The sequence below is a fragment of the Calidris pugnax genome, unplaced genomic scaffold (genome assembly GCF_001431845.1).
Source record: "Calidris pugnax isolate Ruff unplaced genomic scaffold, ASM143184v1 scaffold54, whole genome shotgun sequence".
Taxonomy (NCBI): Eukaryota; Metazoa; Chordata; class Aves; order Charadriiformes; family Scolopacidae; genus Calidris; species Calidris pugnax.
Genome location: NW_015090864.1, coordinates 13,685,652 through 13,706,700, shown reverse-complemented (window position 1 = coordinate 13,706,700; position 21,049 = coordinate 13,685,652). Strand labels below are relative to the sequence as shown.

The window sequence follows — 21,049 nt, the reverse complement described above, 5'->3', positions numbered from 1 at the left end:
GCTCATGTTAGTTAAAGATGACTAGCTTCATCTTGCCGAACAAAATGTATCCTGTGACACTTTCTTCAAAAAGGGTGAATTTCTTAAACTATTTGTTTTGGCTATATGCTCCTTTTTTCATCTGAGCTTGCTTTGATTCGCATATATAAATCTTTCAATAAAGCTGAATATCATTTTCATGTAAATACGGTGTGCACATATATATTAAACTTGAATTCCTAAGAACAGACTAAAACTCCAAGTTAAGTAAAACCCGATAAAGGGCACCACAGGTCCTGGGGAAAGCAGTGGGGTCTGGACATGGCGTCAGCACCTGAGAATTCTGGAGACCGGATCCCAGTGGTTCCCCTGATACTGTCTTTAGGGGCTTTCTCTCTGCTTCCCTTCTCTGCCTACCTTGCACACACACCAATTAGGAGGATCGTTACTCCATGTTTGCATAGTATCCTGCATACTAAAGGCACTACTTCGCACCAAAAATTACTTGCTCTCTGACATCATGACACCTCATACCTTTCTACAGTACAAATATCTGATCCCCAGGTAGAGTCATCAATTTTCATGTCCTGGTTTATTTCTCTTAATGTCACGTGTGTGTGTTTTAGTAATTAAGGAAGGTGCAGATCACAGGAGTTTGAATACATGTAAATTGCCTAAAAGTATTCAAAAGCACCCGTGAAGATCCATAACTGGAAAAGCCAGTGAGCACACAGGAGGAACTAATGCCCCTAAAAATGCCTCATTTTAATATTTTTCAACTACACTAATAAAAGACAGAAGGTGAATTTAGTGCAAGTCATTAAGCAATGCCAAATGCAATTTACTATATTCTAGCATACTTAACAAATAAGATTTCTGGAATGACAGCTGATCCTTAAAAGAATGTAACCGTCTTCTGACCCTCAATGTTATTAAAATTCCACTTATTAATCCTGTCTTATTGCCCCTTTGTTTTCATAACATTTTCATCAAGGATTAGGGAGATATTGTGAGGCTGGAAAAGCTTACATTTTCTTCTGTGATTCAGAACAGCTGCCATTCTTGTTTGGATAACCCTTCATCCATATTCTTAGTTTTACCCTTTGTGCCTTCCAGCCAAATCGTACAATGCACCTTCGTTTTACAAGTCTTCCTTCATCCATTAGCAGCAGGAAATTAATGCAACAATCTAATTCTACTGCTATTTACTTTTTTTACAAATAGAATACATTATCTAAGAAGGTGCTGCACTAATCTACTCTTTTAAGTGCAATTGTATCTGAAGACCTTTACAATTTCTCATAAAGACACACGTTTAAAGGTTTGGAGTGTGATCAATTCCACAATATCTAATCCCTATTTTCTTTACTGTTACTTTCATTTTCAAAGAAGTATATGAATAGCAAGATACGCTGCAGAAGTAAATGGAAAAGCATCTGCAGGTTTCAATGGGCTCTTACTTTATACTGTGGGTTTTTGCTCATATTCGGCTAAAAAAATTCCCTCAGCAATAAGCTATTATGTGCAGCCTTGAGTACTATTCTATTTAAACATCTCAGATTCTCAGCTTTAAAAGCTTTTCCAAAAGACAGATGGACTTTTCAAGGGCCCAAATTACAGGTATGACTTGTCCAAGAGAAGTGCTGCAACATTGTAAAAAATGCAGATGAGGATGATAAAAATTACTTTTTTATACTATTATTAAAACAGTGCTTAAAATACAGAACTCAATTCCTGGACATAAGGTGAAATAAACTAATACAAAGCAAAGAAGAAGCTGACAGGTGCATATCAGCTGGCAGGTGCTATTGCTGTTTTATTAAGATATTGCTGACACATTCATAACAGGCTCAAGAGACAAGAAGAATAAGAAAATTCATATACTTCACACTATTTGTGGTAATTATCTAGCTTCAAGAAGTGGCGGTGTACAGGGGTGGGCTTTTATTTTGCTATTACTATAGATAATTACAGGACTTGCAAATTAAATCTTAGATCTGTATTAATTGTACTAACTAAGCAATAAACAGTATTTCTTTGCCAGGAACCTAAGCAAGTAAATAATGGAGCTTGAAGCATTTATCATTAAGACTTGTATATTAAAATGTGTAAAAGTAACTAGTCAATCTAAGATCCACAGAAATTATTTTTACTATAGATTAAACATATAAACTAAAGTTACTTTCCATATTTTTAAGTGTGGAACTATTACAGTACATTGCCTTTGCATGATAGTTACAAATAATTTAATCACAGAATCATAGAATGTTTTGTTTGGAAGAGACCTTTAAGATCATCAAGTCCAACCATAAAGCTAACACTGCCAAGTTATCATTAAACCGTGTCCCTCAGCACCACGACTACCTGTCTTTTAAAAGCCTCCAGGGATGGTGACTCGACCACTTCTACGGGCAGCCTGTTCCAATGCTTGACAACCCTTTCGGTGAAGAAATTTTTCCTTATATCAAATCTAAACATCCCCTTGTGCAACTTGAGGCCATTTCCTCTCATCCTTATTGCCCGTGACTTGGGAGAAGAGACCAACCCCCACCTCGCTATAACCTCCTTTCAGGTGGCTGTAGAGAGTGGTAAGGTCTCCCCTCACACTCCTTTTCTCCAGGCTGAATAACCCCAGCTCCCTCAGCCTCTCCTCATAAGACTTCTGCTCCAGACCCCTCACCAGCTGCACTGCCCTTCTCTGGACCCGCTCCAGCACCTCAATTTCTGTCTGGTAGTGAGGGGCCCAAAACTGAACACAGTGTTTGAGGTGCAGCCTGACCAGTGCCAAGTACAGAGGGACAATCACTTCCCTGGTCCTTAGTATTTCTTCATGCATAATAAAGAAATCTTAACTAGTTGTTGTTGAGTAAGTATTAATACTAGGGCAAAACAAAGAGCTGCCTTGACCTCTAAGCAGATTTTAAAATTACTGTATAGGAAAGTAAAGAGAGTATACAGAAGTATTGAATGGCTCCTAGATATATACTGAAATATAAAAATAAAATCTTTGGTTTATAGACTTAGAAATATTTCCACTGACGTTTTTAAATTAAAGTTTTCAATTGGAATTATTCTTGCATCTTTCATAAAATCAAGTCTTTAAATTTTGCAAAGTTTTTATTACAAAAGCTAGCTCATTTGGAAACTAAATTAACATTAAATCATCAAGTTAACACAGCTATATACTGATTTGGTCTTAATAACAATTAGTAACATTTCCACAAATCTGCTTTGACAGAGTACAAAACGGCAACCAGAAGTAGAAAGTCTAACAAATTATCTGTACAGACGTCTTTCCTGAAACAGGGACAATTAGCAGTTTGAAAACAGTGAAACCTAAATGTGATTTTTTTTTTTAAAAAAAAAGATTAATAATAGCAGTAGACAAAAATTAAGCTAAAAAGATGTAACTGTCATCTCTTTTTTTCTTCCACTAAATAACGCTCTTACCAGTCTGTTGACTCATTAATTGCAGCTTTAGCCCATCCACCAGCATCCACAGTGCCAAAGCCAACATCGTCATGGGAACTGGATGACGACTGGTCAGAGAGATGAGGAGGGAGTACCGACAGCCGGTCATCTTCAATAATGACAGTGTCATCTTGGGGCATGTTCACCGTTGGAGACAGCTGATATTTACCTGAACAATAAAAGGGATAAAAAAACCCCAAAACTAAATAATGGCAGGGAGTGCCTTGAATAACATACAATCACAGCTGATAAAATGTCATGTCAAACTGCAGTACTACTGAGTGACACAACACAGATAATAAAATTAACTATGTCTCACTTTATACGCATCTGAAAAGTAATACACACCAGTTGTTTCTGGGGCCTACTACAAGAAGATCACAGAATCACAGACAGGTTGAGGTTGGAAGGACCTCTCATCTTGTTCAAGGCCTCCAACTCAAGCAGGGGCACCTGAGCCAGCTGTCCAGGACCCTGACCAAATGGATTTTGAACATTTCTACTCCACCACCTCCCTGGGCAATATGTGCCAGTGCTCCATCACCCTCACAGTGAAAAAGTGTTTCTGGTTCTGCTCAGAGGGAACCGTCTGTGTTTCAGTCTGTGCCCATTGTCTCAGGTCCTGTCACTGGGCACCAGAAGACAGTATCTTCTCTTGCATCAAATTGTTTGGTAGAAATGAAAAGAGTTCGACAGAGACTAACAGAGCTCATCACTTGTCTTGATCTTAACCTCATGAAATTTGACCATCACTTGCCCTCATGAAATTTGAAACTGGTTTGACTGCTAATGGGAACTTGGAACCCTTAAATAATGCCTCCACAAAGGTGAGAATTGTGAATGGTGAAGAGAACTCACAGATAAGACCAAACAGTTCAAAATTTTCATTCTTTCCTTTAAAAAATAATTTGGAGGCCTACATGCAAAATTTGGGGAAAAAAATAATTACCTGATTCCATTACCACCCAATTCAAATAAGTTTTAGCACTTAGCACTTTAGCACTGTTGTTAAAATGCTTAAACTAGAGCCATCACACACATGAAAGAGACATATTAAAGACTCAACGTTATTCTTTGTTCAGTAGCATACCTCATTGGGTTGATATGTGAGGGTAGCAGTTAAAAGATGATATTTAGAGGATTCTTACAAACTAGTGAAATACCATTTCCAAGTAAAAACCAGTTTTAAAGTGCATATAAATATTATAAACCCAGTACCACTACTGCTTTTATAGGGATAAATATATACACATAATTATATTTTCCAGTAATCATTTCAATGTATAAGATTGCAAAAGAATTTTCAAACTGCTGTATAAAAACCAGAAGCGACTTTTAAACCTATAGAAAGCTTTATGCCACCAAAACAGACTAAAAAAGCTAAAAAGAACATCAGAAGGAATATTTTCATTGCAATGCTTTTTACGCAACTATGGTTTAAACTGAATAAATATGTTTTTCAGGATACATGCATGAGATACAGAGCTGGGAGGATGAAGGCCATATAATATTATTTTGATGACAGCAGAAATATAGAATGATTGCCATTTAAAATTTTAACTTGGAAGTAACAGAGGTTATTTCAGTATCTAGAAACACTAAGCTAAAACATGTTCTAAGGAAAATAAAAGATTGCAAATCTGGATGAAAATTGTTTAGTTATCTGAGCCAAAGGCTAATTATTAAGTGTGATTCTTCCATATTAGTGACACATGATTTTTTGTGTGATAGAATATCTTCAAAAATACTTTTTCTCCTGTATATTGATGCTTGACTTAAAAAGATCTGTCATTTAAAATGTTTGGTTCTAACTCTTGCTACGTGCAACATTATTTCTAATGAATGATCATGACATTACACAAATTTTATTCCTGGAAATGTATTATTTTACTAAAACAGTTAGTAAAATTGTCACATCTTGTGAGAAGAAAAGCACTAGCTAAATCAACTGTTAATCTAACAACAAACTGTAAATTAATCTAAACCAAGAATGCACTGCAGTAATAATTTATAGCAAACTTATATTTCCATAACACAAACTACTTCTATGGACACATCAAATATTTTCACATTTTATTTTTTCTACAGATATGGAAAAACTGTGTAGAATTAAGGGAAATAATTTTTTCCTCTTTTCTGGAAAGATTTCAGTTACCATCACTATCTTTGCATGCAATTATCAAAAAACAAAGATATAAATAAAACCTCATGCGTTAAGTGCTAGCTAAAATCACCGTTGCACTAGATAATATATTTTTTATAGCTTTGTATATAGGGGGAAAACTGGCTTCTAGAGAGATCATTGAAGAAGGCTGAAGAAGTGGCTGGAAGGAAAAGGTACTGCACAGTGAACATCTCATCACTGTCAAACTGAAATGAATGTGTTCAGTTTGCATAACAGCTGATTCCTCGCCCAGCAATAGCTTCTTTGATGGACAGGCTAATGTTTAGCCTGGTAATGTACTTCTTTCCAAACATAATGCCTACAAGACTGTTAACTCCGCAGTTAATAACGTCTCCAAAGAATTGATTGTGAAAAGGTATAACCTTATGGCATTCGGCAGATTGAACTTCCCATTTGAGAGGCTACAGTAATTCAGTAACATTTTTAACTTTTCGCTACCCTTCTTTATATCTGACAAGGGTGAAGACTGACATTTTAATAGTTGCTTTGGAATTAAGGAGAAAGCCCATCTGACGTGCCTACTCTTTTCATTGCAGATGAAGCTAAAAACAGGTGAAAGGCTTCACCTCCAGCAGATGGTTAGACAGACCTCAGCAACAGACTCAATACGTCCTTTGTAGAGAGCTCAGCTGAAGTGGACAGAAAATACCCTTGGAGAAAGCAATCCTGCAAGTGCTGTGAGAAACATTACAAGGAAACATCAAAGGAACTTCAAACCTACTAATCATCAGTATATATGACTGATCTACAAATCTAAGACGTTGCTCGAGCTGTCTACAAACCTCTCCGAGAAAATAATTTTCCCTTGGGCTAGAAAAGCGCTATAAAATTTAGACTCTGAATATGCTTCAAGTCCAGTTTTGCATATATTAATTCAACTTCAGCAAGGTAATCTGTAATAATAAGTAGCATTTTGCACTATGTAATAAGGAAAGGAAAACATTCTCCCTTTCAAGTGTGTCTCATCTCCTGGACAACGAGGCTCAAATTTCTTGAACAAGTTACCAACCTACACAAGCGTACCCTGAGGACCATACCAAACTATGCGGTAAGAAGGGTTCCCATCTGTCTGTGCAGAAAAAGAACTCTCAGAACGCCAGTACCAAATAGCTGGTCTCCAGGTCTATGAGGACTTCAGCTTAGAAGGAAAAATATGCCAAACAGCAACACTTCAAACCTGTAATTGTATAGACCTCTAACAGGCCAGAAAATAGTTCAGACCTGAATTCAACCACCAACATAAAGCGCTCCAAAAAAACCCCGAGCATACATAATACATAAAAAATTAACAACAGGCTTACTCATTAAGAATCCAACTACTCCAGGGCCTTTTAAAATTTTGAAAATCCCTGAAGTTTGGTTAATCTGGTTGCTACAATAACTTGGCTCCCATCCTAGACCGCATTGTCACGCTATTGTATCTGGCTTGGTTCTTGTGCTTTTGCCATTGCTTCCTCTTTAAAGGAAGGTCTAAGAAATCTGTTGAACACCCTTACAATATGTTCAGAACCAATTATTAGCTTTGTGAGTGACTCTCATTAGCATTTTCTTATTGTGGGTTTCAGACCAATGGTACACTTCAAGACTCTTCCACAAGCAGAGGGCCATTCTTGCTGTGACATGGCAAGTGATTCCTAACTTGCCTGACCAAGAAATCAGCAACAGCTACTCTGTGATGAATAATGAAGTATTAACCAAAGTAATAAATAATAAAAGAAAATAGTGTTGTTGATGATAATAACAGTGCTGAGATTTCCTACAGGAGGGGTACAGCGACTTGTGCAATGAGAAATTAGAATTTCTCCAGATCTTCATTTCTTTATTTTTCACTAACAGCATATTTTTCTCCAGCAATATACTGAGTTTTAGCAAAATTTCCCATAGATAGTCACATCATCTCATTTTGCAAGCTAAATAGAGGTGGGATTGGGAATACACGTGTGGGGAACGTCTAAGGACAAAAATGTCTCCACTACATCCAAGATCTCAAGAGATCTCAAGAGAGTGCTCAGATCCATCAAGACTATTGTAACAGACGACCACGTTCTGATGAGATTCCTGGCTGGGGAACTGCATTCTGTTTGTAAAGGGCTATTTTCATTTCAATGACACACACACGCTACACCTCTAGCTAAATTTTTTTCAGTAGTTCTTCCTCCTGATTCTATCCTTAAGATCACAATTATTTATGTAGAGAACAAAGTATTTCCTGTTGTGCAGGAACTATCAAATTTTATGAAGTTCGGGGGGATTCTTCAGGATGAAAAGCAGATTCAGTGCAAGCTATTGTTATTCTGTGTACCCCCTGATAAATAACTTCTGTTTAGTCACCGTTAGCAACAAAACCCACCATGTTCATTAAAAAAATATCAGCAACTAGAAGAAAGAGATGAAAGAGGACTTTGTACTAAGCTGTTTGTTGAATCAGAATAATTTATATAGACTGCAGCTATGTATTTGCGTATTGCAAAACTCAGGAGCATAATGGATGATATACAGGAACGGTGTATCACAAGAAGAGACTTGAATTTTTAATCATAGAGCCAAGCAAACCAGCGTAACACAGTGGTTATTTTGAATGTACTAATAACGTGCAACCTGAAAATATTAAAAATAAATAAATAAACAAGAGGGCTTATTATAGCCATCTAAATCTTAGAAGAGAAGACCCAATTTGTACAAAGAAAACAATGCCTCTTCAAAAACAAGAATATCATTCCCTGAATACAGAAAGAGGTATCTCCTCTCCATCAGAAACTTTCAGTGAAATATTATCAAGTGAAAAAGCAGAAAGAAATCTATAATAGCAATAATAATCTAGAAAAGTAGACCAACATAAGAATCGTCAGAAACATTAAAAGATTCATGTAGCCTTTTTGCAGTAAGCAAACATTATTTTACATAATTTAAATCACGTTCTAAAATTGGTATTTTATTCCCACTCTCACAGCAAGGCTCTGACAACCAGTTCTTGCTGTCAATTATGGATTGAAAGAGTAGGAAAATTGTCTTAAATACCTTCCCTGAAAATTACATTAGACGTATTTAAAAGAAACAAAACTCTCTTAAAAGTTTTGTTCCAACTTTAACCAATGACTGAAAAGAGCAGGCATTTTCCAGACAGTGAAATTATCACTTTTGACTAGTTTAACTTAGGAAGAAAACTCAAAATCCATCAATTTTATCCAATAGCAAAAGAAGCAGAAAGACCTACTCCTTCACACATGAAATCAGACTGTGACCTTCTCACCACAAGGTACCGAGCCCTAAAAGTTTACATAGTTAAATCCATTGAGGCGTAAATAAAAAGACATCAGGTGATTCAGAAAGCCTGTAAGTCAGAGGGCTTCTCAAAATGGGGAGAGCACTGGAGGGAATCAGCACCACCTAAAGCACTACTTTTGGCTTCCTTTCATGGTCAGGATCAGCACGGGAAGGCACAGACCTCCAATCCTCCTCAGCCAGATTGCTTTTAGGACTAATCCTCGCTTTTATGCCAATTTTCAAGAGAGGAGAAAAACTCTGGAAGAGTCATGTAACACCACATATACATTCTCAAGAAAGTAAAAGAAGTTCTGATTTTTTCTCATTACCAATGCTAATAGGACAGGAATTCCACTGCATAACAAATTATTGAGTCTTACAAACATTGGCTACTCTGAAAAAAAACAACTGTACATATCTCTCCCAACAGGTAATAATACATCTCTGTTGTATGGCACTGCAAGAAAACAGGCATGCAATAATATCACATAAGACTATACACACTGCAGTTTTACCTTAGTGGTACTGATTAGATCAGAAAAAATTAGCATATTAGAAAATGGACTGCTACCTAAAAACTGAGTTTAAACATGACAGCTCTGTGAAGCTGCTGTGATTGCTGAAGGAATGATTCAGTCCTGGCAAGACCAGTTTTCACTTACGCTGGACTAGATCACATTTACTATTTACATAGACATTTACTATGAGGTTCAGGTACAGTTTCATTTTCCATGTGCTTCCAACTAAAGCATCAATGGATTTAAGTCACAACCAACCAATTTTTACTACATAGTTCCTGGCTTCTGAAAAAAATACAGAAAAGCAATGATTCAGAGGAAATCAAAACACCAACTTCAAGTTATAAAAGGCTTACAAAATGCAAGATGGATTTTTTTCCCTATGGCTACATATCCAAAAGCATTAGATTTTAAGAGCTTTGGAAAGATTATTTTTTTCTTTTGTTGAAACATCAGTTACTGGCTACTGCTAAAGGGATGATACCAAACTGATGAACCACTAGTTCAATTTGTCATGGCAAGTCCTGTGTTCCTTTGATGTGGAAGTAAACTGTGCTGCTGACACACACACAGACTCTCTCAGGGTTTCTTCTCCCATCACTGGACAAGGTGTTTAAGCGATAACTCGTTAATGCTTATATGAGCTCTATGTGTAAATCCTCTGGAACACTGATGGAAAAAGCAGAAGGTACTGCTTTGCAAATGTTTTATCTAAAGCCTTGACATCACAGGAACTAGTCCCTTCTACAGGAGAGTAGTGCTAAACACTTCAAATTATTTTATCGCTCCTTTAGATTTGTCAACAAATATTTTTTTAAATTGTTCTCTTTAACAACATATGACTTTGGGCGAAAAGATTTCATGCTTCCTTGATTCTCAGGAATACAACTTCTCTTCCAAGCTGCACAAAATGTAATGCAATAGAAGAGAATATGATTTGTTTCTGACTGTTGTTGCCCAAATGCACAAAAAAGAGACAAAAGACTTAACTGATGAAATATCTTAAAGAGCAAATTTGTTGACTTTCAGAGTTCATTAACAGTATTATTCTACTGCTGCAAAAAAAAAGCAACCTGAAAAATACAAAGTTTTTTAAAAAAACCAAACAACCCCAAAACAGACTGAAACACATATACAAACTGTTGTCTAGAAAAAAACCTTTCATTTTCTAAGTCTGAAAACCAATCTCAAGGAATTAAGGAACTAAGTTCAGCCTTGCTTCATATCAAGTTCATAGCAGCATCTTTTAATATATTCTGTGTGTGTCAAGCACACTAAAAAAAGTCCCAGATTTAATGGCCACATCTTATGTTTAAAACTTGCAACTCGAGCGAGCAATTGTCGCATCTTCTGTCAGGTGCTATTTTCATCAAGCTGCTTTTTGTGTTTAAATTTGAAAATCCTTTCAAAATAATCCCACTCCAGTCAGTAAATCCAACCACTCTTGTGGCAAGGCAAGTCTTTATTACCTAGCTCTCTACATTGGAAGCTGAATTGCCACAGAGCAACCGCTAATAACCTCATTATCCACTGGGGCCATGCAGATGGTATGGCACAGAGTCTACACAAGGGATGATTAAAATTAGTTACGAGGTTTTAAAATTGGTGTCCTGCAAAGCAAAAATGCAAAGAAATTAATGAAATGCCCTAATAAGCACAAGTTTGCCTTATTTATTTTTATACTTTTGTATGACTGAAACAGAGGAGAAGAAATGCTGAAATTTATTATAAATTTCCATGAGTCACTGACTTTCACGCAAATGAAAACTCAACATGGAGACTAAACCAACCAATAATTTATTGTCCCGGATCAGACACTAAAAAACTATATTAAATGCTCCTGTTATTGTTCTATTACCTACCATGGGATAGAAAATTCACTTTATAATTCCATTTTTTTTACTTTCTTTCTCACTTTAACTATCCAGAAGGCTTGCACGGAACACATGTTTTAAGTTGGTCTGTGCAACCTCCATGTTCCCTGATTCCCACATAATACATTAATCGCCCTTTGATGAATCACAGAGAGGAATTACAACACGCCCCGACCAGCAGGGCTGGTGACTCACCCATTATCCTACTCAGCGCCGCGCTCCTGGTGGGCGACTCGCCGAGACCCTCGATCCCGCCGTAGAGGGAGTGGGAAATCCTCCGCTCCCGCTCGTCCAGCAGAGTCTCTATGGGCAGCTCCGGCCCGGAGGGGCTCCCAGGTGACTCCAACTGCACAGAGAGAGAAAAATTAGCACCCAGGGCCCATTTAGCAGCATGGGGGAACTGTAACAACTTGCCTAAGGCCTAGACCTGTCTGGGCACCAAATGAGCTAGAACTTCTCACCCCGGACAAATATAATTTGCAATGACAGCTCTGCTTAATGACCAACTTTCTAAGCCACTTTGCACTGCACCTCCCATGGTGCCCTGTCAAATTTCAAATCCTTCAGCAGAAAATTGGTGAAAAAACCCGTTGCATTTTGATGTTTCTTTGTTAGACGATTTCTTTAACAGGCAGTTTTAGCTTTTTTCAATATTATCGGGCAGACAGCTGGGCCATCGTTCCCACACTGACAGCCTGTCAGAACAAGGCTCCTGTCAGGAGCAGGAACTCCATTTGGAATTGGGCTGCTGGCGCTTTTTGAAGTGGTGCCATTTGCTTTCAAATGTAATCATCGTGGAAACCCCCAGGAAACCCCATCACACATATTAGTAACCAATATGCAAACACTTAAACGTTTTGCAGTTAGGAGGGAAAGGGAAAAAAAAAAAAGTCACACCTCATAGTTATTTTTATTTTTAATTTTTTTCTACTTATGATGAATTCTTTGCTCTGCTTTCCTGGCTGCAGGATACAGAGACCTCGTGTGCTTCACTCAGTCGGGAAGCGTCCTTGATCCCTGGCACTGTTGCAGCATCCAGGTAGAGACACAAAAGCCAGAATTGGCAAGACCTGAGGTGCCCCCTCGGCCTCCATCCCAGCCCTCAGCCCCCAGAGCTACTGGGTTCCTGCCATCATGACTCCAGGCAGACCTCCCTGGGGCATTAAGATGCAGATAAAGTAGGTGGCAGAAGAAGGAATGGAGACGGGCTACTCAGCCACATACACAGGGGGAGAAGACTACATGTACTGCTGCCTCTCCACCCCAGCTGCTCTCCATCAGAAGGCTCCCCTCCCCTGAGCAACTTCCCAGCTCAGCCTTTGCCTGCAAAAGCTGGTTATCTTGTTTTCCTGTGTATGCCTCTCAGATTTTTCAAATAGAGAGGAAAAAATTGAGTTTTCCTCAGTGGGTCCCAGAGAATCAGAGCTCAGTGGAAATCAGTGCCTGTGCGAGGCAAAGCAAGCGATTTGATATCATCTAGCTGGGTTTAGCCAGGCAAAGCAGCCCCTAGGAGCGAGGAGAACAAGCACCCGGGCACTTGTCAGTCAGCTCGGATGTGTCAGCACCCAGCCACTCATTGCGGAGATAAAGACTCCCCAAAACCATCACCCAGCCCTCACACCATCCAGCCTTCCTGCCCCGTAGGCTCTTGGTTCACCTGAGCTCCAGCACCCTGCTGGTACTCAGTGATGCTACCAAAGGAGCTTCACTGAGGCCATTAAACCAATTCATCTAAACAGCATGAACTGAATCCAGCACGATTAAAAAATAAACAAATATTAAAAAATAGATGTGTTTTGCAGGGTAATCATATGAAGTCAGACATCAAAGCATTAGCTGTTTCCACCAACACGCCTCTTCACATTGAAGTGTATAGTTAAAACTTAAGAGCAATGTCTTACACAAATCCCACAGCACATATTTCATATGTATTGAAATACAGCAGGGACCAGATACTGCAAGATACTGAGCACACTGCAAACTCTTTGAAGCCACTGGGAATGCTTATTCCAAGGACTGGAATAAGCATGAGAGGAGTAGTTCATCATAGTTTCAGGAATTACAATAACAAGCAACATATTTGTTGGTAGTTTTTTCTTCTTTAAACAGCTGTCCATTATTAAGCACGCTATCCACAATCACCAGATGACTAAGAAATGTACGCTAAGAAAGATTTTAAGAAATGTGCTTCAAGGGCTACAGAGCACTCGCTGCAGTCTCCACAGCAGAGGCTTTGAAGTCAGCCTGATGGGCTAATGACTTCTGGCCCTGGGGCGCAGGCGTAACGCCCCGTACACGGAGGGGTGGGGGTCTGCAAAACGCCGCATCACAAAGTCGAGGAGACCACGATCAGGTGGTCTTGGAGCCTGTAAAAATTATTATTTCTGTTCAAAGCCATCATCTGTTTAATATAAATGAGATATTTAATGAAGTTCCAAATTGTAGACTTATCTCTCCCAGTTTGATAAGCACTGGGGAGATTTACTGCATCGGAGGGTCAACACAATTACAGTTGGAGGCACGTCAAGCTGCAGGAGAATAATAAACTTGCAGTGCAAGTGAATTAGACTCAATAAGGTTTAAATTGTGAAATGAGGATTTGTTTTATTAGTTTTTTTAAATTGCAGATTACAACTGACAGCTTTACTGAAAAATAAATTAAACAATATTTGTAGCCTCTGTTATAAAGGAATCTAAGGCAAATTCAAAAAGCATAGAAATGTTAAATTCTGAAACACTGTAAGAAAAAAACCCACAGCAACATTAGACTGCTTGAGAGCTTAAACTTGCATGATAAAGGCATTAAATGATAAACTAACCTTTATTTCATTGCCTTTAAATAAGGTGTGAAAATATCAAAGTGCTTTGGGATTTATTCTCCCAGTGCTCTATTGATGACTTTATGTAACAAGTGTCCAGCTTTTAGTGAGCCATATCACACAGTCCTTCTTTATGTGACAACCCATCAACTTTCAAACTCATTTGTAGGAAGGTCTCAAGAGATTTTCAGAAAGATACTGACAAGAAAAAAGCTCTGAATCAGAGAAATACGTGGAAATTCACTCATGGTAAAGCAGTAAAGTGCAGGGTAAATAAAAGAGGGCTGTGTTTAGATGGCTGTGTTTTGCAAAGAGAATCACTTATTTTATCATTTTATGGGGAAAACTTTTTTCCATTTCTAATTAGCATCTCAAAAGATAGCTTTAAACAAAGACATTGACTGCCAATTACACAAATATTTTACAAAAGATAAAAGACACTTAAAAATGGCAAAAATTATACAGGAATTACACAACTGGCTTTCAAAAAAAAATTTCCTTACATTGTTAACAGAAAGTTTGTGTAAGAAGAAATACACTGAATTTGGAAACTGTGCTGTGGGCAAGACAAAGAGACCAACGTCCAAAGCAAGATTGCAGTTCAAATAAAGACTTGTTCTTCCTGATGCATTTCTAATAAAGAGCTTAAATTACACATTCCATTTCCTTCTCTTAGCCGATATCAGTGCTACCCGGTATAATTTAATTTGATTAACTGATAAAGAGTAGGCAATATAAACAAAGATGTACAAATTCCTGCCCTTCATTAAAGGCCTGGCAAGAAAAGCAATCTAGGCAGCAACTGGCCCCTATACTTTGTATAAATAGCTGTCCCTAGCAGGAGAGTTTCTTGGTGGAACAGTTCAGAGTCACGGACCGGTTGAGGTTGGATGGAACCACTGGAGATTATCTAGTCCAATCTCTTGCTCAAAGCAAAGTCAGCAAGAGCAGGTTGTCCAGTGTCTTATCCAGTTGGGTTTTGAGTATGTCCACGGAGAGACGCTCCACAACCCTCTGGGCAACCTGTGCCAGTGGTTGACTACACTCTCAGAAGAAATTTTTTTTCTTGTGGTTAAAGAAATTTCTTATATTTCAGCTTGTGCCTCTTGCTTCTTGTCCTGGCACTAGGCAGAGCCCTGAGAAGAGTCTGGACCGGTTTTCTTTGCTCCCCCAGTCAGGTATTTATAGACCCTGGTAAAATCCCCCCGAGCCTTCTCTTCTCCAGGCTGAAAAGAGAGAGTTCTCTGGCTCCTAGCACTGATCTATAATAAATGATCATATTCGTAAAAATGCAATAAAACCTCACATGCTACAGATTGCCTGTAGCTCCTTTTCTCTCCGTTCTCTTAAAATAAAAATAGAAACAAGATACTTTTTTTTTAAATAAAAAAGGTCTCTACCCTGGCCCTTTGTCATTCAGATAAGAACCAGCTGTTTGCTAAAGCACTGTCTGTACTAACTAGCCCAGCTGCTGCTTATCTAGATGATAAAAGGACAACTAATGTGGTCCTTTTTACTTAAACACCATCATCCATCCTATCTGAAGTTATGCACATAAATATTAAAAAAGTTTATGCACAAGAACATTGCCAAAATATTCAAAGCATAAACAATCATCTTTTTTTTTTTAAAGAAACAATAATCAGACTCCCTTTTTCCTTAGAAAGTAAATTATCCAAATACTGGCATGCAAGCACTACAGATTTTAAAGAAGCCAGTATACAAACGTGCTATATATTACACTGCATGCAGGGTACTGAAGCTCTTTCTGTAACACAGAATTATTCTCCAGGCCTTCTTTTTCCTTTCTTATCTGCGTACTGTGGCTAAAACGTCCAAAATGCTTCAGCTTCCTTTTTCAACAGAGATACCTTTACAATACTGCTACCAATATTAAATACGGTTTTCTTTGTTACCACCCAAGCTGGGATCCTGCTTTAGGGACAGACTTTGCAAGATCCAAAAATGTAAGCAAATAGCCAGTAAAAGGGTCAATCCATGCACAATCATGCACTAGTAAATGTAAAATTAATACAGCGTTTCTAAGAAATACGGCTTTCTTGTTCTGACAATCTTAAAAGGCAAGCAGAAGACAAAAAATGCTTTCAGAATGGTGGAAAGGAACCCACACAGCTCTGCAAAATGTAGTTAGGTGGTAGGTTATGGGGAATGGGGAGGAACCTGGGCCAAGATTCAGCTTGTGAGTTGATACCAAGGATAGAAAATGGATAAAGGCGAAGAAAGTAAGTCCAAATAAATTGGGGCAGGTAGGAGGGCAGAACAGAAGAAACAATATACTACAAAATAGAACACCATGCGCATACTTTCCCAACAACTAAATTTTAAAAATATTTCTTGGGGTGTTTACTATCAGAAGTTTAGCCAAGTACACTGAAAATCATGCACCAAAAAGACCAACAGAGGCCTAAAAGGAGGCAATTAACAAGTCCTGTATCAAAAGCTCAGGTAAAACACATCACAATTAAAAAAAGCCAACAACAATATGGCCCAAGAAATTGAGAGAAAGAATTTAAGCAGCACCCTTCAGAGGATGCTTAGACTGACGGTAAAATGGTCACTAAGGACATCAGACACAGAAAGGTCCACAGGGAATCAGTTTTACCCCTTGATGGCAGGAGTGAAAGGGTTACTGAGGGACAAGTCTGCAGTAGGGAAGCTCAATCCTTTCTTTGCCTCAGTCTTTACTGCTAAAGACATTGAGGGGATTAGACCAAATGGATGGGTGAGAAGTTAATGTGTCACCCAGGTTGGATGGCATTCCCCCAAAAGCCCTGAGGGAACTCAACCAGCATAACTGCTGGCCAAAACCTTCAACATATTGTTAGGAATAGTGATGGTGCCAGATGACTGGTGGTTGCCTATATATCTAGAGAGGATCTTGCGAACTACAGAACCCCCTTCTGGAAAAAATGGTGGCATCTACAAAAAAAGAGTAAGATCACTGAGCATGATGGACATAGGTCCATGAGGAAGGCAGACATCCATGGAGAAATCTCACCTCACTGGGATGCTGGAGTCGCACAAAGAGTCAGTAAGCACTCCAAGCACCCACACAATGAATTGGACACGACACATTTGCATTTTCAAAAAAGTCTTTACCATGGCTTCATATCAAAGGCATTAAAGAAACTAAGTTTTCATAGGACTGGACTAAGTTTTCATTCTCTGTATTGAAATCTGGCTAAAGGATTGGAAACAAAGATCAGTTTTCAGGGTGCAGAAGAGTCAGCTGTAGGTTTCCCCAGAGATCAGGGCTGGGCACAGCTTAGGCTGATAAGCAGCTTTATCAAGGACTTGGAGGAGGGAGTGAACAGTGAAATCACCTGTTTGGAGAAGATACTAAAGACTTTTCAATAGTTAAATGAACTCCAGAAGGTCGGCACGAAACTAATGTAGCAAGAAAAGACGAAAAACAAACCTGTCATATTAATTTCAAAGTAGATAACTAGATAATGTATGCAGGGAAAAATGAGGCTGAATGTTTTATACTTCCACGCATACCGGAAAAAATAGATATTCGCTTGTTTCCTTTCTTTTATAATGAAACCACTCATTTGGACAGTCTCTCTCACTGATCTGTCTATCAGTCAATTTATTTAAACAGTTGATGAGGTCCTTATATGGTCTGGCTTCATGACTTTTTCTCCGCTTCACGGTATGCTCCATTTTCAACTCAGCAACTGGAGCAAAAATGAACAGGCATGCAGAAAGAAATTTGGGGATCTGCAAATCATTTGCAAACCTTTTTTTTTTTTCAAGCAGGTTTGGCAAGACATTAATTGTCAAAAAAGGGAGATATGAAAGAAAAAAAAAACCCTCAACCTTGGAATCTCTCATTTTGAGGAAAACAGTGATGCTTTCTCTTAATGGCAGAGAAGCGCTGCCTGTGCGTGACATGAACAGAGTGCAGATGAGCAATCTGTGCCTCTAAGCTGTCCAGGTTGCAGGACTGAAAAGAGCAGGATTCCAAAAGTAACAATTACCTTTATTTTCTTGAATCAGCACATACTGCTGCCAGCTGCACGGATCTGCCTGACAGTCATGCCTAAGCGCTGTGCACGCGTTACGGCCATACAGCCAGCAGCTGGCTGCCCATACAGGCTAATCATAATAATATCACTAATTAACAGAACACGGCGCAAGGAGCTCCAGTGTTTCTCCTTAAATCTTAGCCTCATTGGTAACTAAAAAAATGTCAAGTTCTATTTAAAGATCCAAAAAGTTGTGGCCACAACTTTTGAAAACTGAGGTGTTAAATACTGGCTGTATACAAATATCAAGTTACTACTATTAATATTCTTCCCATTTTTGCTACTATCTGCAGAACCTTGGAAATGTATCTTAAAAGTCCGTCTGTGTTTATAAAGGAAAGTTGAGGAATCAACACACAATGCTGATCACAGAGGGCAAGGCTGAAAGTTGAAAACACAGATTTGAACAGCATATTTAACTTTTTTGAAAGCGGAGGAAAGTTAGATATATCCAAATCCCAAACTAAATGTTTTTGTTACACTAATCTAGCAGCATCCATCAAATATTCCCTGTGTGATTTTGTCTGGAGTGGTTGAGACATTAAAGCTTTGCAAGGTTTGTAATAGTACAGCTTACAGAATTAACTATATTACTGTACTCTGTGCAGACATAATGCAAACAGGAGAAAAACCCAGATACACAGTTTTGGCTCTGAGTTCATTCATAACTACCACTCACTCCATGCTTATATCAATATTTACTACAAGATAATTCACTGGAAAACTTGGATGGATTACATTCTATCTCCTGGTGAGTCAATGAAGACTCTTTCTACAGGCTACTCTTCCGTTCAGAAAAACCACAACAGCATAAAAATGCTTTTTATCTTCTGGGAAGTTTGTGGTCTCTTTTGAGTTTACAGTTATGTAAGGACTGATGATGTAAATGATCTCCTCACTACCTCTCTGAAGACAAGATAATACTCATGGTGTTTATGTACATTTTTATTGTTACTATAATTGCTTTGGAGGCTTAGGCTATAACATGAGAACTGTTGAAGCTGCATGAGAATAACTCTGGCATCTCTGGTTTGAAACCGTTTCATGCCCCAGTTAAGTAGACTTTGACTTTTGAAACCTAAGAAAGCTTTCTGGCAAAAAACCAGCTCCTCTGCAGCAGAGGCAACTGTCCCTGCTTCTCTAAACCCAGGACACCAGGGGTTGAGTCATCCTCTCTTCTAGACAACAACCAAAATACAAAATGCACATGAGAAGTCTGGTCTGAACTGAAACACAGAGAAATGGCACTCTGCAGAACCGTGCTGTCAAATGATTTTCCTCCTCCTCTGCAATTCTTAGGGCTGATTATGAAAATGAGCATTAAAAACAAAAGAACAGTATTCATACTGCTAACGTTCTTAAAGTCCAATTGAAACTCAATTTTACTGAAGAAAAAGGCAGACTAGATTGCTAATCTATCTCAAAAGAACTCAGTTTGCAAATTTTTCTATTTTGCAAATGCAAAATGATTACTGGACCTTAAACCAAGAAAAGAAAAAAACACCCAAAGGCTTGGGGTTTTTGTTCTTTTGGCTGTTGTTTTTCTAACAGCCAGATAGCAAATGTTTTTATGATCCAGTTGTTGAGCATAATTCTTTTTTGCATTGGCATTATTGTACAGATTCCCCTTCCGAGAGGCTTGTGGCTGCTCCATGGCACGGTGGGGAACCCCAGGGCGCCGCATCCCAGGACTGACCACACCACTGGGGTGGAGTGGAACAAACACTGCTGTTGGCAACGCACAAAAGTAAATATAATCGAGCTTGTTCCACTTAAATGTAGTTCTACAGCACTAACAAGAGCGTAAGTTATATTTTTATCCATAAAGTGGGCACATACAATGCTGAATCAACACAAGAAAGAAATCAGTTGAACAGGATCTTTTTTGTTGCTGTTGCTATTTTATGGTTACCCTTTTGGAAAAACGAAAGAGAAAGAAAAGCATAGAAAACACCAGCAAAATACTTTCTCAAAAGGTAAACATTTCTTTTTGTCTTTAAGAAAAAACAGTAAAACCCTAGTTCTGAGAAACATGCTGGTAAAAGGTGTGATTTACCAAGTCAGGTCCTGCCCTTCTGATGCTTTTAGTTCTAATCTGCAAGCTCCTGTATTTTCTGCCAATCAGATGTCATTTGTTTTTTGTTCTAATACTAAAAATCTTTGCTGAGGCTGTATACTAGGCTGGTGGCAGCTACAGGAATATTCTAAGGGGATAGCTTGTTTGCCAGCGCATCTAACTAATCTAAGTTGTTAAATTAAGCATAATATGGCTGAGGCTGCCAGTTATGGCCAATATCCAATGCTCCATGGGAAAGTGACCATCACCATGACACTCAGTTGTGCAGTGCAGCTCTGGCTGGGTCCCAGTCTATGTATCCATTACTTAGGGGCTAAGGTGATTGAAAACCATACTCATATGTGGTATTCGTAGAATCGTAGAATCATAGAATCATTTAGGCTGGAAAAGACCCTTAAGATCATCAAGTCCAACCATAAACCTAACACTACCAAGTCCACCACTAAACCATGTCCTTAAGCACCATGTCTACACGATACATAAATAATATTATCACAGCTCATCAATATCATATCTGATTAATAATATCTACAGTTTAAATGCATCCATTTCTTGAACAAAGGGTTTAATTGCAAAATGCCAAGAAAACATATCCTCCCTTCTCTTTTCATTTCATTGGTATGGACATTGCAAGATTTTCAGAAAACCAGCTTCTTGAATAATGCCAGCTCAGCAGGTAAATAGCTTTATGTCCATGCAAGTTGTGCTTTCATCATATTAAAATATGCAAACAGTATTGACATTATTATTTCCTTTGAATGAACAGGATGAAAGCAAGAATTCCTGAGAAAAAACAGTTACAAAAATTAT

General features: G+C 38.4%; 1 protein-coding gene across 7 annotated transcripts in view; it reads right to left on the bottom strand.

The window, feature by feature from the left end:
* Window positions 1-21,049, bottom strand: part of PARD3 (par-3 family cell polarity regulator) — a 406,440-nt gene that overhangs the window by 157,622 nt on the left and 227,769 nt on the right. For all 7 annotated transcript variants that reach the window (XM_014945082.1, XM_014945087.1, XM_014945084.1 and 4 more), the window contains exons 14-15: window positions 11,487-11,637; window positions 3,430-3,619 (exon numbers count right to left, since the gene is read on the bottom strand). In XM_014945082.1, the coding sequence (XP_014800568.1) occupies window positions 3,430-3,619; window positions 11,487-11,637 (341 nt within the window). The remainder of the gene's footprint in view (window positions 1-3,429; window positions 3,620-11,486; window positions 11,638-21,049) is intronic.